This window comes from Thermobia domestica, chromosome 17 (genome assembly GCF_964235325.1).
Source record: "Thermobia domestica chromosome 17, izTheDome1.hap1.1, whole genome shotgun sequence".
NCBI lineage: Eukaryota > Metazoa > Arthropoda > Insecta > Zygentoma > Lepismatidae > Thermobia > Thermobia domestica.
Genome location: NC_137470.1, coordinates 140,798,470 through 140,826,340, shown reverse-complemented (window position 1 = coordinate 140,826,340; position 27,871 = coordinate 140,798,470). Strand labels below are relative to the sequence as shown.

Below are 27,871 nucleotides of genomic sequence, written 5' to 3'. Positions count from 1 at the left end.
GTTAAAAGTTTGATTGAGACCAGTCGGGTGGTTCAAGACCTATTAAGTTTTATTCATTTTCATATATTTCCCCTCCTCTCCTCCACTCCCCTAAGATCTACCGTCAAAGCAAAATAATGAAAACTTTCTAGGTTCGAATCTCATCTATACTGAAAATTTAGTTGATATTGATCGGGTGGTTCAATAATTATTAACTCACGGACATAATCACTTTATATATATATATATATATATATATATATATATATATATATTGATTTTAGTACTTTACACTCCTCCCCCCAACTTTGCTCCTTCAAAGTAAAATGATAAGAACATCCCAGCCATAAACCTCATCCATGTTGCAAATTTGATCGAGATGGGTCGCGTGGTTCAAGAGTTATTAAGTTTTACTTATTTTTATAATTCACCCCCTCTCCTGCACTAAGTTCTATTATCAAAGCGAATAGCTGAAAACACACTCAGGCCAGAATCGCATCTAGGTCAAAAATTTGGTGGAGATCGGTCCGGCGGTTCAAGAGATTAAGAGTCACAAACATAGTCACTTTGAATTTTATAATATAGATAAGGGAAACAAACGGAGACAACATTAACTCCTTGTTGCAGATTTGCAGTTCCACATTCAAAACCAATTTCCAACAAATCTCTCCTGGCTATACAACTAGTACACGCGCATTTGGCACTTTTTGTACAAGAAATGTTGGGTAAAAAACATAGTGATTATGTTCAACCTAGATTCCATTAATGTACCAGTGGATATAGGATGCGTGTTAGTTTTCCAGAATTCTCCTGGAAAGAGGTTGCATTTTCTTCTATTTCTAAAAATAAGAGTAGTTTCCTGAAGGGTGAAGTATAACGGGGAAGAAATGTGAATAGGTATCATTAAACTGAACACTATTATATAATTGACAATACATTCTGATGCGTAATTTTTCAGAAAATCGAATTTTGTAAACAAAAAATTGATGCTACATGGTAACCACGCCATCTTTTCTGACGAAAGTGACACTGAAATATCCCCTCGTCAAGCCTTGCATTACGACACTACAAGAATGGCAATGCAATGAACAGTTATCGATCCATGGTAAAAATAAATCATTAACAGAAGAGAGGCGAGAGTCTAGAATTTTTGCTTCGAAACTGGATGTCAATATTTCGAATCCTGCAGCCGGTTTACTAACCGAATTTTTTCCCTTCAGTGTCATCAGGCAAATTGTGATGATTCCTCTAAGTACCATCTCTCTTCCCAAAAATATTCATTTTTTCCTTTGTTAAACCTTTATATATATATATATAAAATTACTCTAGTAAGGATCTAAAATTTTCTTACTAAATTTAAAAGAAACATTGGATTAGTGTTTACGAAGTACATTTTTTCACGAACAAATTAAGACAAATTTCATTATTTTGGAAAGTAAATGTTACACATTGTAGAGTGAAATTAGTGGTAAATTTCGTATAATGCCCTCTCCCCTCAACATCCAACAACAAACAGACTTTCCTGTATCAGGATTGACACCTGACTTTTGACCCACCCTGCACAATAGAAACAAATTATTCTAAAAATGTTATTAGTCAAGCAGTGGACTCGTATTTCAAGTAATAATATAAGTGATAACCCTCAGTATTAATCATATATTACTGTTTTTCTTTTTGTGTAGATACGGGATATGGCGGCTCAGTAGAAGAACTCGTACCTCTGGTTCAAGGGGTCCCTGATTCGATCTCCAACCAGTAAGATTGTACTGGACAACATCGTGTCCGTCGGTTTTCTCGGGGTAATCCCGCTTCCTCCCACATACACATTCCACCAATTACTCCATCATATTCACTTGCTTTAATGATCGTCTCTCGTAGCGTAAAGGCTATGACACGCTCAACTGAAATATTTTGTTTGTGTAGCGTAGGATAGTACATTATGTGTTTCGGGGAAATATGTTTTGGTTTCATTGCGATTTGGTAATAGTTTTCGCTGACAACAAAGTCCATTCAGTTTGCGCCTATAGACTGTATATCACCACAGGGGGCACTGTGAGTCAGTGGTAGAGTGCTTAGCTCTGGTCCGTGGGGTCCCTGGTTCCATCTCCGGCCAAGTAAGTTTGTGGTGGACAACACCGTGTTTGTGAGTGTTCTCGGCATACTACCGCTTCCTCCCACACTACCATCCCATCAATATGAGGAGTAATTTATCCATCACCATTCATTAGCCTCAATCATTATCTCCCTTAGCCAAACAGGAAAAATAGTGGGGCGTTAAACTGGAATCGTGGGGAAATAAACTGAAACTATATCTAATATTTCAAAAATTTTCCAAAAATAAAAAAAAAAATAAAATTCAAGTCTTACTATAAACTTTCAAAAATATATAAATAGCTTGATTTATTTTTGTCACTCAAAGAATTGGAGGCCCCTCAGGCCCCGAGCTAAAACCGCCACTGACTGGAGTTTGTATGGAGCGATTACAAACATGAACTACTGAACACGTAATTCCACGTACAGCCGCTAGGGGCAGAAGTATTACCTCCATCTAGTGGCTTTTTTTAATCTTAACACACTCTACAATAGATGGCATAAAACCCAACAATAGGCTCCTCGCGTTATACGAAGAAGTCATGCTGATTACCCAACCCTTGCATTCATTACTGTGCCTTTTCCCATTATAATTAATAAAAAATCATATAAGCTTAATCTTAAAGAACATAAACCTAGTTTTCAATAGGAAGTGTAGCTGCAATTAAAAATTATAACACCCAAAACCTGGGGTTTGTTATCGCTTTTCTTTTCCCCACACAAATCCAGCAGTTAAAACCACAACATCATAATCTTGGTTTATACAGAAACGTCAAATCCCTGTGTCATTAACCCGATTCATAAAATTTAGCTTCAGCGCCACCTATCATCAAGGATAAAAGTCCTTCTTTTATCAGCAGTTGTGCTGCCATCTGCGGAGGGAAAGAATAACTTATTGTGGAAAGTTTACTACCTCCTAAAGCAGATGGGATCTCACAACGTGTCGTCGTACATAGAACAGGCTGAAAAAAAAGCGAAAAATAAGAAGAGAAAGAATCCACCATATTGAAGCTTAATTCATTGTTCGCTTTAAGATCCACAACCAGACGAGTCGAATAACAACTGTGTACTAGAATTCTAAAGAGCCGTTACCTTTTTAACTAGCAGTTTATCACTTCCTTTTGTTGCAGCCTTTAATGGAGCTTTCTGCTACATTTGATTGTTTTCAGGAACTAGGAAGTTTCAGCTTTCTTTTACAACATAGACCTACTTAAGCACAATGACATAAAATTATGTAGAACAAGCTTACGCTATAAAATCAATTCTAGGTGGTGATATACCGCGAAACCGAAAGAATTTAATGAAAGTATTATTTGCTATTATAACTCATACTTCCATTACGTTAGATTGTATGGTACAGTCAATGACAAAAGTTCTTTCCGTTTAGAAAAATCTATTTTGAGAAAAGCGATGGTATGACTAGTACGTACAACGGTGGTATGGCAGGTACATGCAAAAAATTGTATTCTTTTCAATTTACTGAAAGTTGTACTCAAATTGTTCTTCCATTATGAAGTTATTTACGGGACCGATTTCATCAAACAGAAAGAACTTTTGCTACTGACTATACAATTAAATTGTTACTTTAGTAAAACGTTATACTATCATTTAAAAATCGCACTAAGAAAACAGTAAAGTATTATATTTTACTTCGAATTAAAAATTGGCTATGAATTTTTCTTCCACTGAATTATTTGTTTTGAAAATGAAATGAAAAGGGCATGAAATCATTCGGTTTAGCGTCCCACGATTATACCCTTTTAGATTAAGCGAGACGATAATTTAGGCAAGTGAATGATGATGGAAGAATTACTGGAATGAGAATGTGGGAGGAAAGAGGAGTAACTCTAGAAAACCCACAGACACGATGTTGTCTACCATACCCTAGTAGCAAGAAAGCTTTCGGACAGTTGGCGCATCGTTGGCTTTTGGCTTTCTACGCTTGCACTTGAAACGCATGCTTTCATACAACTTGCCGTTTGTTGTACTTGCAAGCGATGCTTTAGATTCTTCGCAGAGCATCATAGCATCACTGGCCGTTCATTGGCTACTGACTTGACTTCACTTGTTAAACGCTTGCGTCAAGCTTAAATGGAACACTGAACGCAAGGTTGTCCGCATGTAACTTCGTTACTGGATTCCAGATTGCGGTGTGCTTGCACGTTTTCCAATCATGCTGGATGCAAGCTTGGGTGACTTGCAAGTCAAACTTACAGCAAGCAGTTTACACGTTGTCTCTGCTACTAGGGTAAACTTACTTGGCCGAGGATGGAACAATGGAGCTCTCGCAACAAAGGTAAGCGCTCTACCATTGAGCCACCGTGCTCCATTATTTTATTTGAGTTTAGGATCCCTTTCAGCAGCGAGGTCATATGAAACGTGAACCTACAACTTAAAATGGGATCCGAATCACATGAACTCCATTCAGGAATCGTATTCGGGTCTCCTACGGCAAAGGCGCGTACACTAACTGTTAGCTATAAATGAGATCTCTTTCATAAAATTCTCCCATTTTGTTTCTGAAGCAGGAGCGAGTTCAGTGATAGGTGCAAAAATGCAATAGTGCCGTCGTCTTGTTTCACACTGATTCCCAGAACCCCTTTTACAAGTCAGGCGTGCCAGGCCAATCTGATAATAGTTCTAGGACACCACAAAAAAATAACAAAAAAAGCACAAATTTTGTAAAAGTTTCATATTTTCACACAACTTTTCCTTTTATTTATTGAATGAACCTTGTATATACTTAATTTTAGACTACTACAATAACATTTTAAAATACCAATGAATCCTAGACTCCTGATAACTTGAAACTATATAAGTTTCAACTTTACCTTCTCATCTAAAATTATCCCGTGTGTCAATCTTTTGTCCTGATCACTCTGCTAACGAGGTCTCTTAGTCTACGCCACTCAACAAACTCCAAGAATATCTTTCTCACTCCGTTATCCATTCGTGGAGTGAGAAGTGAAGCATCACAAGAGTCACGGTGAGATTAAGAGCTAGGGTTAATTTGAAATGATCTCTTACCCGAGCGTCTCCGTTACTTTTCCTTCCAAGACAGAATTCATAGAAGTCGTTAATCACCTTTGAGATAAAATGATGGCTTCCGGGGTTAACAAGAGTGACAAATCGATGGAGTTTGTAAATTGAGGGCACATCAACATGGAAGAATATGCGAAGCCAAGGCACAGGTTTTTTTCTCTCTCTTTGCTCATTTCTTTGTTATACACTTGACTTTGTATTTCTCTCTACCGTGCTTGAAACTCTAGAACAATACATTAAAGTAAACACTTGATGAAGTTTTCCTTTCCCAACTTCCACGCCTCACACATTTCTTGTCAAAACTTTCCACCGCACTTCTCAACTTCACATTTTCTCTCAGGCGAATTTCGTGACCTGTGTTTCTTCAGACTTTGCGTTATATTTCGATTGTCAATAATATAGCTCGTTACTAATGCGGATGCATTTTCTTTCTCTCTCTTTTTTTTTTTTTTTTTTTTGGTAGTATGAGTGCCACCGGCAAGTTAAAAGTACAGTATGTACCAAAATATACAGTACTGAAATTGAAATATGAACAAAATTACATTATTGTCATCTGTAAGTTTGTTTCTCCTCAGAAGAAATTAACATACGCATTACATACATACACCCTCCATTCCAAAAGAAACCGAACTTTTGAAAACAAATAGTACCACTAGTGCCATCTGTTGGGATATTTTACCGGTAGATGGCGTAGTCCCTCATTGACAACTGGTATAAATGTCATGACATTTGGATGCACGGCAACAAAGTTATTGCGTTTCAACTGTCAGTGTGTTGTGTACATCGGTCGGAAAATGAGTTTCAAACAACGAGCTGCAATTGAGTTTTGTGTTAAACTGGGTAAAACTTTTAGTGAAACGCATCAAATGCTACAAAATGCATATGGTGATGAGTGTCTATCCCGTACGCAAGTTTACGAGTGGTTCAGGCGATTCAAATCGGGTAGAGAGACGCTGGATGATGACGAAAGATCAGGCCGTCCCAGAACCGGATTATCGGAAGAAAACATCGAAAAAGTGCGTGAATTCATCAAACATAACAAAAAATCGTCGGTGAAAGTTATTGAAATGGAATTAGGCATTCCTCAAACAACCGCATTTTGACCGAAGTTTTGGGCCTTAAGAAGGTTAATTCGCGGTTTGTACCACACAAACTAACCGAAGACCAAAAAGTTGCTCGAATTGCGCATTGCAAAGACATCGTTAAAAGTGCTCGGCAGGATCGAAACTTCTTGAAATCGATTGTAACTGGTGACGAGACGTGGTGTTTTGAATATGAGCCCGAAACAAAGCGGCAAAGTGCTGAATGGAGAGCGCCGGATGAAGGAACACCCAAAAAAAGTCGCTTTGTGAAGTCAAAAGTTAAGGTGATGCTGATTTGTTTTTACGATTCAAAAGGAATTATCCACAAAGAATTTGTTCAGCCCGGCCAGACAGTCACTGGAGAGTTTTACTTGGGCGTCATGAAGCGTTTGCTGGCAAGAATTCGTCGTATTCGGCCCGAATATCGCGAAATCGGCAGTTGGACTCTTTTGGACGATAATGCACCATCACATCGTTCGCGACTTGTAACTGAATTTTTGGTCAAAAATCACATTATTCGGTTGCATCATCCGCCCTATTCACCAGATCTCGCTCCGTGCGATTTCTATCTGTTCCCGAAACTGCATTTGGCGATGAAAGGAAAGTGGCACGCATCGATTGATGCCATTCAGAAGGCGACGACCGCCGTCCTAAAGACCATTCCAATAAAGGACATGGAGAAGTCGTTTGACAACTTGTTGGAGCGTGCAAATATGTGTATCGATGCAGAAGGGGAATAGATTGATTAATAAAAATGATTTGTTCCAAAATGTACATTGCTTTTTTGTTTTTTTTTAAATGTTCGGTTTCTTTTGGAATGGAGGGTGTACATACATACATACACAGTTAACGTGTTGATTTATCACGATGTGCGTAATATAAGTGTTCAAAGTGTGCACGGTCTAGCTGTAGACAGTGTTCATATCGTTCAAACAGTTTCTCAAACATATCCTGAAACAAAAGTTGCTTCAGATTCCTGCAAAAGGAGATGACTTGCTCACGTAATGCAGGCACAGTTCTTGGTGGATCTTCACAGTTGAACACACTCTCCTCTAACATTCCGCACAAGTAGGCATCGTGTGGTGTAAAATCGGGGAATAGGACGGGTATGGGAAGTCAGTATCACGTGAAATGATTCATCCTGGAAAGTTTTCCTGCAGCATGGCTAGAGATTCTCAAGTCGTACGTCTGGTCGCCCCGTTCTGTTGATACAACTGTCTATTCATCTGAGTGTTCCTTGCACGACAGAACCTTCTCAAATCCTGAAGAAATGGCTCGATTACGAAATCCCTGTAGCGTCCTTGGTTGACGGTAAGAGCGTTGCCTTCATCAGCTTCGACGAAATAGGGGCCTAATAAACAGTGTGCTGAGATGGCACACCATATCGTCATACGTGTACTATGTAGCGGTTTCCGGACAATAATATCTGGCCACTCAAAACCAAGGAAGCGAGTTTCTGGCGATTGATGTAGCCGTTCAAGTGAATGTGACTTTTGTCGGAGAACCACACATTCTTCAAGAAATCTAGATCCTCGTACACCATGGCCAAATATGTTCCACTGTACACCATCCTGGCTGGCATATCTGGCTCTGTCAAGCGTTGTCCAATCTGAATACGGTATGAAAATCCACCTATGTCCTTAAAAAATCAGCGAACGGACGTACCGCTGACGTTTAGTTTCAAGGCCATTCGTCATAGACTTCGTTGGAGCGAATGCAGCCTGCGTGATTTTCATTTGTCGAAACAGTTACTGGTCGGCCAAACTTCCCCTTTCGTTGACACAGTAAATTACTAGAATAGCGAAATTTCGTAACAATAGACAGCATAACTATGTTACTTAGTGGTGTCTTCTTAAACTCCTCTCGGAATTGTTCTGCTTTTATTCAGGCTCGGTCCACCTTCACGACTGCCTCAGTATGAGCGGAAATAATGTTCAACTATGAATACTTTTTCCTCCGTCAAGAGAGACATTTCCAACAACAACTGCACAACACAACTTCCTTTTTCACTACTACGAACACGTGCTGGATCTGTGCCGCTGAAACTCAACCACCTGTTCGAGATGCGCAAGTTTCAGTACTGTATATTTTGGCGCATACCGTATTCATGTCATCAGTGTACAAATTGAAGATTTTCCCAGGGGGGTGAATTCCACCCAATTATGCACCCAGTTATTACATACATATATTATGTGTATCACAATTTGCAGGAATTCAATTAAACTTATAATCTAGACTACTATTGGCTTACTCAGTTCGATACCCTCGTTAATTTGTTTCAATTTTGAGAGTACAGTAGCTCGTTAATTGATTACTTTTAATTTGTGCTATCTTCAGCATTCTCACGTACAATTTCAAGTGGGAACTAAAGCTCAGTAAGCCACTATTGCCGGTAATTGAACCTGTGATCTCATACACTAAACACACGACCAGAGAGATGGGCTAGTGCCACTCGTAACGCATGCTTTTTATATCATGGATCTTGAAGAAAAAATAGGGGTACGGTAGCTTAGTGATACAGCGTTCACCTCAGGTGTGTAGGGTACCTGATTCGATCCCATCTCAGACCAAGTGCGCTTTGTGGTGGACAAATACAGTGTTCGTGAGTTTCCTCGGGATTTTCCCGTTTCCTTTCACCTTCTTCATTCTAACATTTTATTCATTTTCATAATCACCCTCTCCTTTATGCCACACTGCAGAACAGTGGGACGTAAAATGAAACAATTTTATTTCATTTTACCATATATTTTGCATGTCTAGCTTTCACTTTTACTTTCTGGTATACATATTTTTGAAGAGCACTAACCCTACAGGAAGCTGGAATTTGCATAGCTATATAACTCTAGAGCGAAAGTATTAAAACAAAAATACGTGTGAATTCAATGAGAGTATTTATATACTGCCATCTTTGAAAGGTATATAAAACATTATTGAAAATTTATGAAAGTTTTGTTGGGTATTTTTTATTGGTTCGATTTATGCCTTCTTCGTAGCATTTCATAGTTATTTCATGAATAATTTGCAGCAACTCAATTAAACTTGTAATCTAGACTCCTATGGTTTCTCAATTCAATAATACACTCTCGTTAACTGTTTAAGTCAGTTTGACGTACATGTGTACGGATCCTCATAGTTCGTTTAGAGATGGTTGACGTATACGTATACGTCCCGTGTAGTAGTGATGAAATTATGCATATTTTCCATTTGTTGTTTTCTCACATGAATGAAAACGCATGTCAATCAAGAGTAGACTGCAGTCTGTTGCTTTTCGTTCTGATTTCATGAAATTATGTTTGATTTTGTAACATTATGCAAAAATTGATGTTTTGTTGATTTAAAATTACCGTCTTTCGCAGTGGCTGATTGATATTTAATTGCCGGCTTGAGAGGTTAATTTATTTCAATTTGAAGAATACTGTAACTCTAGATTGATTAATTTGTGCTATTATCTGCGTTCTTACCTATAACTAAATCTCAGTAAACCACTATCGCCGGTTAATTGAACCCGTGACCTCGTACAGTAAATATACAACGAGTAGCCACTTAATCAGAGAGATAGGCAAGTATCACTCGTCATACATACCTTTTTACACCATGGATCTTGAAGGAGAAACGGGGACACGGTGGTTCAGTGGTAGAGCGTTCACTTCTGATGTGTGGGGTCCCTTGTTCGTTCCTAGCTCGCGCCAAGTGGGCTTTGTGGTGGACAAACACCGTCTTCGTCTTTTTCTCGGGTTGTTTCCGTTTCCTCTCGCTTCATTCATTCATTCTATCATTTCATTCATTTCTTATCATTATCGTCTCTTTTAGCCTAGCCGACATTAGCCTGGGACGTAAAACTGAAATATTTCATTTCATTTGCAGAAGAAATAATTTTGCATCTTTCAAATACGTTCAGAAAACATCCGAATAGATTATCATTCTCGTCTATTTGTTTCAGACTTCAGGACTCCGAGAAGAATTTTCTGTTTTTTGCAAAACATTTTTTCCCCTTTTCTTTGTCTTAAAAGCTATTTACTTAACGAAATGAAAAGGAAAAAATATTTTATATCCGTTGTGGATGTTGATCGTCTGGCTACTTAGAGAATCGAGCAACCAACGGAAATCAATATGTCAGAGACAAATATTGTTTTTATAATATTTCTTAAGACCTTTTACAACTAATGAAAATATATTGATTAGCTGAACGTTTATAGTTCGTTGCTACCACAAATAATCAACTAATTGACAACTTCTTTTACCCTGCACACTAAAACGTTAGGTTTATTGCTATAAAATTTTGATTTTTTCTTGTTTCTAAAATTAAAAGTATGTTGTCTTAATTTAATATAACTTGGTGGTTTTGTGTAGTCTCTATAAAGTCAGGTTTACTTATCACATTACAAAGAATAATACTACTATAATCTTTTAATACCGTTATAATCTACAGGGTAAGTGAAAAATAAATAGGTATTAACAATTCTTATACATTTTGTACTACTGATGCTTATTTGCTGAAAAAAAAAACATGCACATGTCCTTCGTTACATAAGAAAACAATAGAATATGTTAAGTCTCAAATTAGACACCTGTGTTGTTCAGCAGCTTTCTCAAACGACTAAGGGTACAATTGATATTGGGTCGGTGCAAAAGTTCATGTCGTTCTTCATTGGCTTGGTAACACTGCATTGTGAGGGCTTCGTTTCTCGTTATACAATTGTTTTCCTTCAGTTTGGAGTTTTATTGTGACATTCAGTTTGTGGTTTATTCAGTTTGGAGTTTACAATCAGATGACAGTAGACACTCGTATATAAAACGTAATTTGTGAAAGCTCCATCGCGGTACGTATCTTTCGCAAAGTTGTGAAAAATGTTCCGGTACCGTTGCAATCAGTTTTAACCCAATCGGGCTTGCGGCTACAAGCTGTGTCGTATTATGCTGCTAACTTAAATCAAGTGAAGACAGTTGTACACTCGCTAAATTCCCGATGATGCAGCCGCTATTTGTGTGTCACAAAAATGTTTCTCTACAAATGACATTGAGAACAAAATTAAATACATAGACTACCACTTCTCGAAAACACCTGAAATTATCGCACAGTTGGAATTCCTTTGTAGCATTCACTCTCTTTGTTAGGCAAATTATCGCAGGCTTTGTCCAGTGAAATTCACGGTGCTGACGAAATAGGGTAATTTCATGTCAAATCACCTAATTTTAAAACATGAACCAATGAAATTATGCTAAATTATTTTTTTCCGAATTTTTTGGATGATAAATGGACCGGAAATTTTTGAAAAATGTGAATTTTGCTTCAATTTCACTTTTTGTCACTCAGCATCATGAATCTAAATTACTATAACTTCCTCATTTTTGAAGTTATTGGGCTCATCCAGGTGTCAAATGAAAGCTTCATTTTTGTTCTTTCAGTTGATTTTAAGGAACCTTGCAAAAGGCTAAACTGTCAAACATTAATGGGCATACAAACAAATGTTAGGGTTTTCTACAAATTGTGCCATTGCTCAAAAGTTACAACTATGAAACTTTTGAAACTTTTTTTGTACATTCATCTTAACACGTACATGGTATAGTTAAAAAATAAAGAGGGTGTTTTTGTACTTTTGTAATTTATTATTTTTTATGTACGGAAATATAGAGTTTTAAATTTTGTTACAAATTGTGTCATTCCTCGTAAGTTTCAACTGCGAAACTTTTGAAACTATTTAAATAGAATCATTTTAGCACATACATGATATGGTTAAAAAATAAAAAGGGTGTTTTTGGTATTTTTGTAACTATTATTATTATTATTATTATTATTATTATTATTATTATTATTATTATTATTATTATTATTATTATTATTATTATTATTGGTATTTTACAGGTATGGACATATACAGTTTTAAGTTTTGTTACAAATTGTGTCATTGCTCGTAAGTTACAACTATGGAACTTTTCAAACTTTTTAAATAGAATTATCTTAGAACATAAATAATTATGGTTAAGAAGTAGAGCCAATGACGTTAATCTAAAGAAAATCATTTCATTCCATTAATGCAAAACATAAAATTTCCTTATTGTTTCTAACGTAGTCTTTCAACATAAAGCATACAAAGCGAGCGAGGAAACGAATAAAGTTAGGAAAGAAGATACGTCCAAGGAAAGATTTACATGCAGAGGGTACGATACCAGGACTCGAGTTGCCAATAAGAGTTATATATTCTTGAAGGACATCAAGTAGTTAGTTAATTACCAAGTTATTAGCTATAGTCCGTTAATAGGGAAAAAGTTATGGGACTTTGAATATAACATGAGGGTCTTAGGCAAACACAAGAAAGAAAGCGTTTCTCCCTTCTCTTCTATGTATTTGGGAAGGTAAGGGCGATTCAAATGACATTTTCAAGACACGCGGTTGATATAGAGAGTAGAAAGGATCGAATGATCCAAACAAAAACAATTTGTACAATGTGCACATTTTACAACAACGAGATTTCCGACAAATTTGTTCTTGTGAATGTTACATTCACGAAGAAACTGGTCCCAACTGGATGCACAAGACTAGTGCAGCCCTTGGACGTGTACTGTTCCCGTCCTTGCAAGAACTTTGTCAAGTTCGTCACTGACACAATTGTACTTTCCCAGGAAACTAACATATGTCACCGTGACAAGCTCTTGAATCTCCAATAGTTTACGGTGTATCAGTTCTGTTCTCCCGCGTTGCGCAACATGGTTCGATTTGCTTTTTACAAAGCGGGATACCTGGATATTGAACCGGAAACATTCCAGACACCCATTTAGTACTGCATTCCAGACACCCCTTTACCAATGAATTGTGTTATCACTGCGAGTCAAAGGCCATTGTAAAATTTGCTCAATGTACAAACTGCTTTTGTTTGGATCATTCGATCCTTTCTACTCTCTACATCAACTGTGTAACTTGAACATGTCATTTGAATCGCTGTCCCCTTCCCAAATACATAAAAGAAACGGGATAAACGCTTTATTTTTTGTGTTTGCCCTAGACTAACTACTTGATGCTCTTTAAGAATATATAACTCTCATTGCGCAACTAGAGTCCTGGTATCGTACCCTCTGCTTGTAAGAATAACAGAGGAAGATGAAATCATACGGAGGCGATTAGACGAGGAAAACGGGAAGCGTTTGAAAACATGGTCAAACTGGGGTCGAACTGGGTTCAAACTGGGTTCTCGTCATTCTATTTTAATTGAAACGCGCATCCTAAGGTAAAAGAGTAGGATTAATTTACACGTTTAAAATAGTTCAAATAAGGCTATTTCCCGATAGGAAGAAAAGACTTTCATCTATTTGCATATAAATTACGACGTTAGGAAAAAACTTTTTCTTTTTTTTTGCTTTTGACTCTATTCAGAGAAAAAAAAACAATCGATGAACGAACTTGGAATTCGGAATCAGGACTTCAAACTTTTTCAGCATAACGGCATCACGTAACGACAAATTATGTCCGCAAAATGTTTAGTGTCTCTGGAGTCAAAACGTTCTGCTCGGTTCTTGCATAAAAGCAGCATTACGTGTCAAGAGTAATTATTAATACTACCGAAATATCTTAATGTTTCAGTTCCTTTTCTTCTTCCTCTTGGTTGTGTATTTTTATGTTGGATTAGGTAGTTCACCTAGAAGTAATGTACACAAGAAGACATTAATCCGGCTGTACTTGTCCTTCATTTGATTTTTATTAACAAAAATAAATAAATAATCCCAAGGATAGTGTATGGTGTTTGTGATCAATAGAACTATTATGATCTATTTGACCCAACTTGACATTAAGGTGAACCTATACGTGGTTAGTGGGGACGTGTAATATTTTTCTACGCATGCTTTTAGTTCTCGATTAATCTGTCGGAAAAAAAATCACTTAGTTGCTATTTAGAAGAATGATTAGGGGAAACGAGACCATCCGAAACGTGAAACCGAGAAAGAACGCAGAACTCACATTTGAGGTCTCATTCCGTAACGGTTTGCCTCAACGCAACTCATTTTTCTTTTAAGTTTGCGATAGTAGGCATAACAGTTATAATTATTTGTTGCATTATTTCTGTTGCGCTGTGATTTGCTAATCTTGCTAAGATTGTTAAGCAATAAGACTTCTGCTGACAGAAATAGGCGCAGTAGCACAACAATACTAATTCGAACCATAGACTATCAGATGTTGAAATCACAGGCGCAAAGCATATAATTTTCAGTTATAACAACACATATTTCTCCTCTATCATCGTTGAAAGAATACTGCCCTTTTATGTTCATGATCGACACAGCTCAATAATTGTAATACTTTCATCATACAAAGGCCAATCTTGGGAGTCATGTATCGTAACAGCGTACAGTTCATAAAACTTGAAAATGTGCTTCGTCACTCCTCAGAAGCACTTTGCAGGATAAATTCACTCTGTCAGTGTTCAGCACTTTATAGTTCTGTAAAACGATAATTAGGCGTTAGCAGCCAGACTCACTAATTTGCTGGATTTTCTCTAAGGCTTGCAGAAAATAAACAACCATCAACTGGTAACAACAACGTCCATTGTTTCTGCTGCATTATGTATTCCCATTAAGCATAAATTTCCGTTGCGAAAAGGTTCTGTGCAAATTTAATTGTTTATTTTCTTCTATCGCTAACTCTTTTACCACTACTGTTGTAGCTTTAACAAATTTGACACTATAAACTGCATTTAATTTACTTTATATTATCTTTCTTTCTTTCTAGGATATTCGGCTGCAGCTCTTCTTGCTATCATCTTTGTTATTCCTTTTGGAATACGAGTTCTGATCCACGAAGAAGTTGGTCCCTGGACGAACATGCCGCAGGCGTTCTACCACACTCACTTAGAACTCTTTTTTGGAAATGCTTGTCTAGGTAAGTTTCATTTTACTTAATATTGCCATATATTTAAAAAAAAAAAAAAAAGAATAGTCATTTACATTGAGTGCTCTGTTCCATCACAGTTTGCTGTCCAATGAGAGAGAAGGGGCTGGCAGATAATCTGACGTTGATAAAAGACAGTGGTGCCAGGCAAATAAGAACATCGATAGCGTAGTCAATGACCCTAGCGGTGGCTTGAGTATATAGTGTCAGAATGAGTGATGTCTTATCGTTCCTTGAAGCAGAATAACGCATCTACATTCAACAAACAATTGTACTACGTCCTACAATTCTTCTTGCACTCAATTCAATTATTGCAAGTATGCACCTAAGTTGATAATCTGCAAATGTGGCAGAAATTGATGGTGTACGATACCTCGACAGTTCAGGAAACAAATCACATCGTCTGTTGATCCTTAGTGATTTTCGATTATTTCGAGTGAGTTTATGCAGTGCCAACCCATCATAGCAGTGTCGTGAAGCATGGCAAAGAACACACTTCTCATTTCATATCAAAGTCCTGTCCAAAAAATATTCTTCCTTTGACGAAATAACAAAGATGCACATATATTTGTTTAGGAATGGGAAACGCTGGTTCTTATAGAAATCGGAAATTGGTTTAAGAAAAATAGGAAACCAAAAACAGACATTTCGCTTTTCCATTAAAACCATTTCGCCTTTTCTCCATTTTTTTTTATTTTTACTAAAACCAATGTGATTTTCGCTGAAGAAGGTATCCGTTCTTGTGTTTGTGGTACTTATTTCCAAACATGTTAATGGAAAAGGAAAACGTTTTATAGAAAAATAAAAGAAGCCTATTTTCTGATAGACAACTCAACTGATTTTCGATAGAAGACTGAACAGATTTTTGATAGGGAACTAAACTGATTTTCCATAGAAAACTGTTATATATATATATATATATATATATAGAACTAAACTGATTTTAGAAAACTAAACCGGGTTTTTTTAATGGAAAACTCATTTTCGATACAAAACTGAACCTTTTTCGAAAGATAACTCGTTTTCTATAGAAAACTGAACTGTTTTAACGGAGGACTAAACCAATTTTAGATAGAAACTTAACCGGTCTTTTGATAGAGAAATTTACTTGTTTTCGATATGAAACGGAACCGTTTCTCGGATAGAGAACTTAACTTATTTCCGATAGAAATCAGAACCAGTTTTTGATAGAGAGCTAAACTATTTTTTGATAGAAACCTGAACCGTTTTCCATAGAAAACCGAACCAGATTTAAGAAGTGAGGTTTCAGAAACCGGTTTCGGGAAACCAAAAGTCCAGTTTTCTTGAGCCTACCACTTCATTTTTTTCATGTCAATTTCTTAGCTACAATTGGAAAATTGTCCTACTGCATGCCGTTTACCAAACCAGGATATATGTTGGCAAATGAGTTCTGTCCAAGAATTGAATATTACGTGTTTAGCCATTGCCTTACGTGTTTAGCCATGTGTTGTGCACATCTCATATATGGTCACTCCTTGAGGGATTCTTCCCCCTCCTAAACTTGTTAAACCACCGTTGTACTGTCTATTTATTATCACATTCCTACTAAATGCAGGGTTATTTTTCCATGATTTACTAATATATATTCCTAAACGTGGAACAGATTTGATAGCGTGCAGGTTAGGCGAATTATAGGAAGCCTGGGACGCGACGTTGCCGTGTGCTAAACGGGTGTGGCTAAGCATACATACTGTAGCGCGAACAGGGGATCAGATGACAGAACTTTCTTCTTTAACAAAGTAGACAAAACGTGACAACACCGTATGCCTCTCCATTTGCTAACAGCGTTTAAAGTGAACTCGACGTGCCGTCTTCAAAGTCATAAACGCTGTCCCTTATCATAGCTTAAGCTCGTAAAGTATGCAATCCTGTACAACGCTATCAGCAGTTCCTAAGTTTGGCTTACTCTTTCTGACTTCTCGTTTAAGGTAGTACCGACAACCAGTAGGCTAAACGAGAATAAATTCATTAATCCACGAGCCTACTACTTTTTTATTTACTTTAGTAACGAATGGTGTGGGTATCGCATGATGTGCTACTTCATGATATCTCGTATAAGGTTTTTGAATTTTTGGTACACTACTGTCGAAAAGTTTGGAAGCAGTCACATTTTTGCATGTCAATAATACTTTACGCTAAACAATATCTGAAAAAAAAGTTATTTATTTGTATTTAATCACGTTTGTTGCACTAAGCAAAATCGGAAACAGAAAATCTTTCTGCGTGTATTTTTTTATTTTTATATTGTCTTCTTTTGAGAGTTTACATGTTTTAATAGCTTCGCCTATTATGTCCAAAACGTTCTTCCTTTCAAATATTGATGCTTTTGGAAATTGTTTTACAGTTATTAGGTATCATTAGTTGCATTGAAATACTTGTCGTCGAAAGTAACTACAACAAATCCAGGTAGCGCACATTTGTAATTCAATTTGCTTTAAATAGTCTCACAAGTACATTACAAAATACTGTGCAATTTATAATGGCAAAGCAAAAGCTGCTTACTGTTGAACTAACATCTAATGTCTGTAATCTACGTGAGTGTGCGCAAGGACGCCGATCCTGGGGCGGCCGGGGGCCTGGGCCCCGAAAGCTCATGTGGGCCCCCTATTGTAGTTATGAATATACAATATTTGGCATAATTTAAATGCAATTTGTCTTAAAATCCTCATATACATACCTTTTGAATCTGAATGAGCCTCCCAAATTTAGTGAAAAATCGGCACCCTTGAGTGTGCGGCATATTTTGAACAATTTCAACTTATCGTTGGATGATGTTTATAAACTCTTGTTAGAAAACGAGAGACTCATGAAGTCAATGACCGAAAATTCTTTCAGTTTGCTATTTTTTTTTGGAGGGATAGCGGGATATGACTGCAACGTACAGAAAATTACTTTTTTTTAATTCACAGAAAACTGTACTCAAATTGTCCTTCCATTCTGAAGTTATTTACGAAACTAATTTCATGAAATGGAAAGAACTTTTGTCGCAGACTGTACATATGAAAACTGAAATCCTACTGGTAGACCTAAATCCATCGCAACAAAGCAAAACAATTTATTAGTGTTTTATCTAAAAAGAGTTGATATTTAACTGCTCCACAACTCATCACTGGTTTAAATGAAACACGAAAAACTCAAGTACTGTATACTAGGATACAAATGTGTCTTCAGTCCTTTGGTATAGGAGGAAGTACAGCTACTAAGAAACCAAAATTAATAGATAAATCTGAGAGAAATAGATTGAGCTAGGAAAACTACACAAAATATTAACTACAGACAAAAACGTGGCAACACAGCATCCCTCTCCATTTGCTAACAGCGTTTAAAGTGAACTCGGTGGGCCGCTTCCAAACGCCTTAACCCTGTCTCTTAGCAAAGCTTAAACTCGTAAAATATGCAGGCCTGTATAACGCTATTAGGAAATATTTGGTTTGACTTAGCCTTTCTGACGTCCATGTTTAAGTGTAGTACCGAGACCCAGCAGTTGATTCTAATAGAAGTGTGTTTGTGCACCACTCTGCAAACAAGAGGACATGTGGAGTGTGTGTTGTGTCAACTATTAGGTGCAGGTGATTTGATGGGTGTTTATGAGTTAATAAACCTGGTAACCTGGTGAAAATCTGCAGGACATTACAAAACTAAGGATATTTAAAATGTCTGCAAGATCATACTCAATGCCACTGAATAAAATACTATTGGTTGTAGTTTTGTATATCTAAAGGACAGCAATCCAAAGAATGCTTATAAAATGCGAAGATTATTGTTCGAACAGAAATACACGAAGAATTAAAAGAATCATTAAATGGCCACCACGGTTATCCTACTTAAGTTGAGTCAAGATTGTGAGGGATAATGTAGAGAGAGAACTAAAAAGCCCGTTTGCAATTAGTATCAAATATTTGGGGACAGCATAGAGCCAAATTGAAATCAATTGCGTAGCAAATTTTTTGACCAGTTAATCAGTATAATGTCAAGAATTTGTGAGAAAGTTGCTAAAAATTAAGATGGCTATTTTGACGAGGATACAGTTTAATTTGTCTGTGTTTAGACATCCATTTTCGACTTTACCAATCTTCTTTAAACATTGATTTATCATACGGAAATGAAATGCCTTGTCTTAATAATTTTAAAGTTGTTCTTTTTACGTATATTAGTTTTTCGTTTCTTAGTCTTTTCAAACGTTTGGACAGCAGTATGTTAGACACAAACATTGTCATTGCCAAGATATCAGCCGATAAGTACCGGGATATTCATTATACTATTTTGTGCAAAATGTTTTTAATATTCCCAGTAACGTCTAAGAAATTAAAAGCGAAAAATCACATTAGTATGATTTTTGTATCTTATTATAATGTTAGGAACTTCAGTTTTAAATTCTAAGTGGAAATAGTAGCATGAGTGTTTCATTAAAAAAAAAAAAAAGTAAACTATAAAGCTAACCAAGAAAGTTCTTTCGCTTTTTGTGGACCTCTATGTTCCATTGGCCGTCACACCATGAGTTGAATGCGAATGGAGATAAGGCGAAAGCCAGTGGTTGGTGTGAGTATATCCAACATACTACCTGATTGTAGCAGTTCAGTTACACTGTGAACTTACGTAAGGTCAGAGTGAACATGGGACCTTCACAGAGTGTCATAAGGCGTGTATGCAGTAGGAATTCAAACTGGGGTCAAACGCCGCTGCAGCGGGGCGGGAGATATGACAGGTCTTTGGTGAGGGTGTCATGACTACGCGGACAGTGCAGTGGTAGTTTAAGAAGTTTAAGGACGGTGACGAAACATTCGAAGACGTACCAAGTGCTGGAAGACCAACGCATGTAAAAAATAAAGATCTTCATTCAGTAATTGAGACGAACAGTAGCCAGACATATGAGAAACTGAGACTACAATTTAGTTTGAATGAAGAAACCGTTCGGCATCACCTCCATCAGCTTGGGAAGCACTACAAGTTGGGTTGATGAGTCCCACATGATTTGACTCCGGACCAGAAGGCAACACAAGCAAACACTTGTGTTGCTTTGCTGTCTTGTCTGAGGAAGCAGCAATTTCTGGACAGGATGTTGACATGTGATGAGAAGTGAGTCCTTTACGAAGTTCCACGGCGCCGACATCATTGGTTAGGACCAAATGACCCAGTTTCAAAACAGCCGGAACTAGCACTGCACCAAAAGAAGGTCCTCCTGTGTGTTTGGTGGACTGCTCGCGGTATCGTGCATCGAGAACCGCTACCAGCTGGTCAGAGCATCAATGCAACTGTGTACTGTCAGCAGCTTAGCCATGTTCTGAATCGTAAAGGGGTCCTCCTGTTACAGGACAACACTAAGCCCACGTGGCTAGAATGATCCGGAATACCATTCTACGCCTTGGATGGGAAACAGCATTGCATCCTCCATACTCCACAGACATTGCGCCGTCCGATTATCACCTGTTCCATTTCCTGGACAATCACTTTAGAGGACGTCATTTTAAATCCCTAGTAGAAGTGCAAAATGCACTTGATACATTCTTCGCTTCACAGCGCAACAAGTTGTACAGCGATGGAATCTATGGCCTTCCAGAATGTTGGCAGAAGGTCGTTGATGCCGATGGGGGCCATTTTTGATCTTCCAGGTACGTCTTAGGTGACACATCTATGTTCGAAGGTAATGGGTGAAAAAGCGACAGACTTTCTAGGTTACCTTTATATAATCAGAAGAGGCTCAGGTAAGTCTATTTTAATCCACACCTTAAGAAGTAATACGACACGTAAGTACTTATTTATTTCTATCTATAATTGAAGAAATGTTCCTTGAAATGGTGTTCAAAGTCAAAAATCATAAATAAAGAAATGTTTTTGTTTCTTTTAACATTCCATTAACACTTTGTTTGTTCAACATCAGTGTATCATTTTCAGGATTAATATAATTACACCATCAGACAAAATATCAAATCCTTGGAAAATGGCATATCGGCTTACCATGTATCGATGGTTTCCTGTATTTGTTGCATTTCGCAATCATATTTAACCCTAGGAGGGTCAAGAACGATACAAATTGTACCCACTTATATTTGTCTATAATAGCTTTGTAAGTAGTGACAGTTAGTTTTCCATTTTTTCTTATAGCTGACTTGAAATAAGTGAAGAATATAGCAATGAAATATTTCTTGTATAAAAATGTTATTTTTCGTTAAAAAAAATTGCCATTTTTGATTAGAATCCAAAATGTACCCCACTCTTCAATCCTTGGTAATAATTTAAATTATTGCAATGCGCATTGTTTCACATTTGGGCTGGTACTACCGCTTCGTAACATAATAAATTGTGAGAAGAATGATGTAACATTACATTAGTAAACATTGAACTTGTCACTTGTTATTGAGTGTGATTGTATAACATGCTAGCTAAACCGTCAGAATGAACTGTGCAGCCCTAATCGAACAACAACTAGAATATGAACTTCTTGCATATGTTCTTCATCTGATGAGGAATATGTTGAGAATTTGAAAGACGAAATTGTTTACCAAAGTGACGAAAATGATAACTTTATAAATTCTCACTACTGAACACATATCACAAAAGAAAAAAAAAACGTTGGGATACAATTAGTACCCGCTTGGCATTCCGTGGGGGCTAATTAGCTTGGGCCTCCTAGGATTTATTGTGTTGACATTTAAAAAGTACAAAATATTGTAATATTTCGCTTGTGCAGGTATAGGCAGAGCATAGGAAGAGCTAAATCATACACGGGAACATTTCTCCTACTACCGAATGTTATTATGAAAAATCTTATTATAAATGGTGTAATACAATATCACTCTAATATAAATAGGTCACTAATACTAGGTAAAGAGAGATATCCCAAGGCCCAAGCAGCCTAGGAAAGGAGGTACAGGGTGGCCCAAAAGTAGGCATGCAGTACTGTACTGATCAGCTCAACGCATTTTATATCATTTCTTATTATTATCCATCAGGTAGACTTAGTTTCTTTATTATTTGTTCTTAGTGTATTTTTATTTACATCTTAAGCTTCGAAGAGCCGAAGCAAATAAATATATAAACTATAATGTTATACTTGATCAATGCAGGACTGTATACTTACTTTTGGGCCACCCTGTATACAGAGCTCCGAGCAAGCTAGGTGGAATGGACCCTCAGTGCTCCATGAAAGCAGAGGGAGGTTAAAAAGCCACAAAACTCTACACAAGCTGGGTGTCTGAAGTTAGGAGTCCCACAGAGTTTCGAGCAAAGTAAGTGAGCAGGAAAGGAGTCCTAGAGATCCAAGCAAGTTAAAGACTTTATGTTACGTAGCTTCTAGAGCTCCAAGCAAGCTGAAGGAGTGGAGGTGACCAGCCGGAGACTGATAGTAATTGCTTTAGTCCCCCTAAGTTTATAGCTGCTCCAGTGTAGCGGTGGCACTGGTGTTCCTTCGTTGTCACATGACCAGTGGCGTCACTGGTGTTGCTGTCGTCTGCTACTGTAGTAACTCGTAGTAACACGCACGTGGTTAATGTTTATAAATATTAGCACGTTTTGCTTGTTAGTGAATAGAGCCATATGCGTGATAATACGATATTATTTGCAAATACCGGGGAAAATACCCATAGATTAGACGTATACAAATCCGTAGATCTAATCGAGCTAAACAAAATTATATGGATACGACATTACACGGCGCAATTAATGATATATAACCTGAAATTACGCTTAAGTTTAAAATTTTAATTTCTGTTCATCTACAATATACTGTAGTTCGAAGATAACCAACATCAATGGCATGGGGAAAACGCTGGCAAAATTTATTTGGAAAACGAGTGGGTTGAGTACAGAAAAACAATGAATTGAAATGAAATCTTTAAGTTTTACGTCCCACGATTATGCCGGTTAGGCTAAAGGAGACGGTGATTTTGAGAAATGAATGAAGTGGTGGAATGAAGAAAGTGGGAGGAAACGGGAAAACCCCGAGAAAACCCACGAGCACGGTGTTTGTCCACCACAAAGTCCACTTGGCGCGAGCTGGGATCGAACCAGGGACCCCAAGCACCGGAGGTGAATGCTCTACCACTGAGCCACCGCGCTTTCCCAGAAAAACAATGATAACACTCACGTGAGCTGAATATATGTATGTTATGTTCCACGTCAAAAATCTAAATATACGTATCTTTTGCAATTTGGCACATATCAATACAATGGTCTAATTCTTGTCACACTTTTGTAATATCTTATCGTCAATAAATGCAACTGCTTCTTGAATGTGTACTCAAAGTTCAGGTAAATTGTTAGTTAGGTTGTCCGATACTCTTGTTTTTTTTTTTTTAAAAAAAAATGATTCGCGCGGAGTGATATCTAAAGATTGGAGGCGAAGAAATCACATCCTGATCCTCACAATTACATCGTTCTGTTCGTTTCGTTCGTAAATTTCTGTTGAGATCCCTACTGACATCCTGGTGCCAATGTGTACTTGATCTTACTGGACAATAAAATTCTCCATGTCCTCCTTCAGTTGTAGGAAAAGCCATACCTGCAGCATGTGAAGGTAAAAAGAAGTCCGTTTATAGTATTCTCCTCGAAAAACATAGGGTCATACACTTGCGCACGGGTGACGACATAAAGCACATTCACTATTGGTGAATCAGGGGTATGTTCTTCATAACCATGAATATTTTTCTAAGACCAGATCCTCACATTTTGTGTGTTTACTTTCCTCGATAGGCGGAACGTAGCCTCATCAATAAACAGAACTAACTTGATAAAATTATCTCTTTCCATAAGGTTTTGTATCGCTATTCAAAACTAAAGTATCTTGTTTCTAGCACTAGATTTAAGCGACAATTTCAATCAGCATGGATGAAATTTCAAACGTTTTCGCAGAATCTTTTACACTGTTATCTGTTTCATGTGCAATTCTTTACTAGCTCGTACCGTTGAGTTTTGTGAACTTCTGGCGAAAGTTGCAAGCACACGATAAATTGTTTCTTCATCTAACCTTGGTATGCCCGTAAATTTCTTCTTGCAGATATACCCAATTTTTCTAAACTGTCTGTAATACTTCCGAATTGACTGCCCGGTTGGTAGATACTACCCGAATATCGTTCTGAAACTTTCTTTACACTAACTACAGAGTGTTTTACATGAAATTCGAGAACATAAAATGTTCTCCTCTCCTTGTTATTCCCCATCTTGATTTACTGTCGCCCTAGTGGCAGAATGCGTAACTAGGCATCGAGATTTCCTTGTGTTTAACATAAGTTGAATGTTATTTTGAATAAAAATCGTCAGTTATTAAAGTTTGAAATCGAGAAGATCATTTACAATAGTCTTGTATTGTACGCTTTCAATGCTATACATAAATTTGATCTATTGTGCTGCCAAAATGTCTTGAGCTGTGGCAAAAATGCGAACTAAAGCTCACATCCTCACACACCCACGCGTTGAGCCAATAAGGGTTCAGCTTTTGCTAAGCGAGAGAAAGCGAGTGGAATTCCTTCAGCCGATAGCAGCGCTTGCAACGCAAGACTAAGGGTCAAGTCAATATGGTATATCTATAGTGTTTGTAAGTAAACCTTCATATACGACTTTTACATTTAAAAAAATACATTACTACTACAAGAGCTGACCGTGCCACGAGTAATACACGACAGTTTGAAGTGACGCACACAATGTCACCACAACGATTTCTTCTGTTAAAAGTAAAGAAAAGTACTTTAGTAGAATCAGAACTTTCAAGACTATGAGGATCAAAAGCTGACATGTATTCTACGGATTACCTACCGCCTATAAACATTGAAACCAATAGAAATGTCCTTGGCGTCCAGCGTTTGGTTTTAGTATCGAATTTAAGTGAGAACACCAAAACTTCCGGCAATAGATACATGAAATAGCACCAAATGCTAATACCACATAAACCCATGAAGTAGTACCAGCATCTGGACGTATATTTCTTCCGTCAATATAAACTGTTTGCACGATACATGGAAGGATACGGGATGAGAATTATGTTATACACCTGCATGATATAATCTTCATTTTCAGGTTGCATTCTTTCATTTGCATTCATTTCTGTGCACTACAATATAACCTACGTTTCGCTATGCGTGGAAATGATCTGGATACGTGGCACACAATACGCTTCCGCCGTTTCATAATGTTTTGGACAGAACTTAGCTGTTCTTAATATGTCTACTAGTCCTGACTGTACTAGTCCTACTGTCATTACCTGCACTTAATATTCACTTCCACATCTACTTTGCCTATACTATTGTCTTATCACACTACCGTGTCGGAGAGTGAAGTATGTTCATGACATGTGCACTTTTTTATTAGGTACATTGTCTATGGTGACTCTAGAATGTCTTATTGGTCACAGATGCATTGTTTCCCATTTTGTGTTTATTGTGGGTGGGCCATTACTTCCTATGTCCTATCCCGGAAATTGTGAACGATTGAAAAACGCCACACGTCGAACCTGTGGATTTGTTTACATGCTCATTGATCTCAGAAAGTTTCATGATGATTCTTGTCAACAGGGTCGGTAGCTCCCCTTGTTAGTTGTTAGAAACTTGTACAGCCATGCCAAGCATATTTTTCTGTCAAAATCTTCAGAACTGAAAATCTAATATCTATATGACTTTCAGCAAGTTACAAACTTACCTTGCAAATAAAAAAAGTAGTCAAATCGGTAATTTATTTCGAGGTTATTAAGGACATACAATATGTTGTGTCTAGCGGCTTTAGTTTACTTGTACTTTCCGTATACGAACATTTATCGTTGAAGTTTGTAGGAAAATATATTGATGTTGCTCTGAACAATACTCTTGGTAACAGTCGAAAGGCCTCTATGGTACGTAACTGGAAAGGAGTTTTATAGTTTCTAAATTTAGTTAAATAACGAGACAGAGGAGTTTCTCAACAAGTTATTGAGGAACTGTTTTTCTATTTGATATAGGAAGTTTGGGATCGTAATTGAAAGCTAAGCAACAAATATTTATTCATTAGTAACAATGTATACCGGCTAGAGCTCTTTGTAGCTGACTGTAGACATATAGATGTGGAATATAGGAATTTTATTTCTGCATTTGGCGCCAAAGGAACTAGTTTAATGTTCGCTGAAAGTTGATGTGGTCAGAGTCCACATTGTATTGTAGGTTTAAGTTCCATTTACCTCCGATGCGGAAAACGGTAGCCTAATTAAAACAAACTATCAAGTAAAAAAAAGGTGAATTTTTGAATCCCATGTTTAAGAGATTATATAGTTCTGAATTATATAAATTGATTGATAATGATGTTTTAAAATGTATGATTTTCCTTTAGTTTCGAGATGGGTAATGTTATATGTTTTCTTCTATTACAGGCGTTGGAGTTATGATGTTAGTAGCATTAACACTGGAGCGTTATGTTTCTGTGTGTCACCCAGGAAGAACCAGACCTTTAGGCTCACCACATCGAGCACATTTATCAGTGATTTTGATCCCAGTGTTCACATTTTTCTTCTATTTGCCATACGTCTTCAGAGCGGAAATGAAAACATGTCTTTCTCCATCTGGTGAAGTCATATACCAAAAAAGAGAAAATGTAGAGTTCATGGAATCCACGTTCTATTCAATATATATTTGGGTACTCGAAGTAATGTTTAAAATCGGACCTACAATCCTATTGGCTGCTCTGAACGTGAGAATCATGGTGGTATATCGAAGATCCTGTAATCGACGCAGACAAATGACTTTAAAGCCATCTGGTGACGATACGAGGAAATTTGCAGAAGAGCGCCGTCTTGTGTTACTTCTAGGAAGCACGTCTATATTGTTCTTCGTATGTGTTTCGCCAATGGTGATCCTTAATGTTACATTATCTGATAAAAGGATTTCTGATTATCCTTATCAAGTGTTTCGTGCGGTTGCTAATGTCCTTGAAGTTACTAATTATTCCATGACATTTTATATTTACTGCTTGTTCTCTGAAGATTTTAGGAATACATTTGTAAGAACATTTAACCTGCCAGCATGCTTATCAATGGGCAAAAAGAAATCCGTTTCTGTTCAAACTCACACAAATAATACTCCACCAGCTGCAACAAGTACTGTAGTTATGAAAGAATGTCTTCCCGTACATCACAACAAATCACTACAAAAATTGTCCAAAGTATGGAACTGTCTGTTGTGCGGTTGCAGTGAAAATGTTCCTTGTGCAAAAGGTCTCAGCCCAGGTAACAGTTCTTCCGAACGTGTTATTGTATAACTAGGTGTAGATTCAAACACATTTTCAAATTATCAGTTCTTAAGCAGTAATACATGTCAAACTACAACACATTTGCATAACAAAGTAGATAAAGCTGATTGAGTGGGAATTTTAACTCATTGTGGCTGATGCCACAACCACACGTAGACTGTAGGAAATCCGAACAGGTGGGAAAGAGACTTTTACTATACGCTGGAGACAATGTGGCGATAGTAAAGTCAGTATTAGACACAAACTATGTAGACAATTATTTAACGTACTGGCACTAATATTCAATTTGTATTCACATGTTGTGCATAAAAGCAAGGTACTGTATATGTCAGGTTGCGCACAACTAGAATGACTCCAGCTCCAGTGTAGTATTAGTGATTAAAGGTGCTAATCTCCAAGACATTTTTTTTGAAGTTCAATTGTTGATAAGAAGAGTAGATAGCAGTTTTCAGATGTTTTTTCATGAAAATTTGTCCGCTATTTTAGTTACGTTATATAGTATAACAGAGTAACTCACTAGTTCGAAACTGCAAGTCTGTTAAATCTACTTTTCACAGTTATAAGTACACCTTAAACT

At 37.2% G+C, this 27,871-nt stretch overlaps 1 protein-coding gene across 1 annotated transcript; it reads left to right on the top strand.

Annotated features, from left to right (window-relative positions):
- The first annotated feature begins 4,243 nt into the window (after positions 1-4,243).
- Positions 4,244-27,404, top strand: LOC145674198 (putative G-protein coupled receptor B0563.6). The gene is made up of 4 exons (XM_081744030.1): positions 4,244-4,366; positions 12,266-12,353; positions 14,914-15,063; positions 26,420-27,404. The coding sequence occupies exons 1-4, from the start codon at positions 4,244-4,246 to the stop codon at positions 27,301-27,303; spliced, it is 1,245 nt and encodes a 414-aa protein (XP_081600156.1). The 3' UTR covers positions 27,304-27,404.
- Positions 27,405-27,871: the final 467 nt, after the last annotated feature.

Bases quoted from the DNA above. Each gene is read 5' to 3' on its own strand.
- LOC145674198 (XM_081744030.1), top strand. From the start codon at position 4,244: ATGCTGGATGCAAGCTTGGGTGACTTGCAAGTCAAACTTACAGCAAGC. The intron at 4,367-12,265 runs GTAAGCGCTCTA...TTTCTAACGTAG, and splicing joins ATGGAGCTCTCGCAACAAAG to TCTTTCAACATAAAGCATAC. The intron at 15,064-26,419 runs GTAAGTTTCATT...CTTCTATTACAG, and splicing joins TTTTGGAAATGCTTGTCTAG to GCGTTGGAGTTATGATGTTA.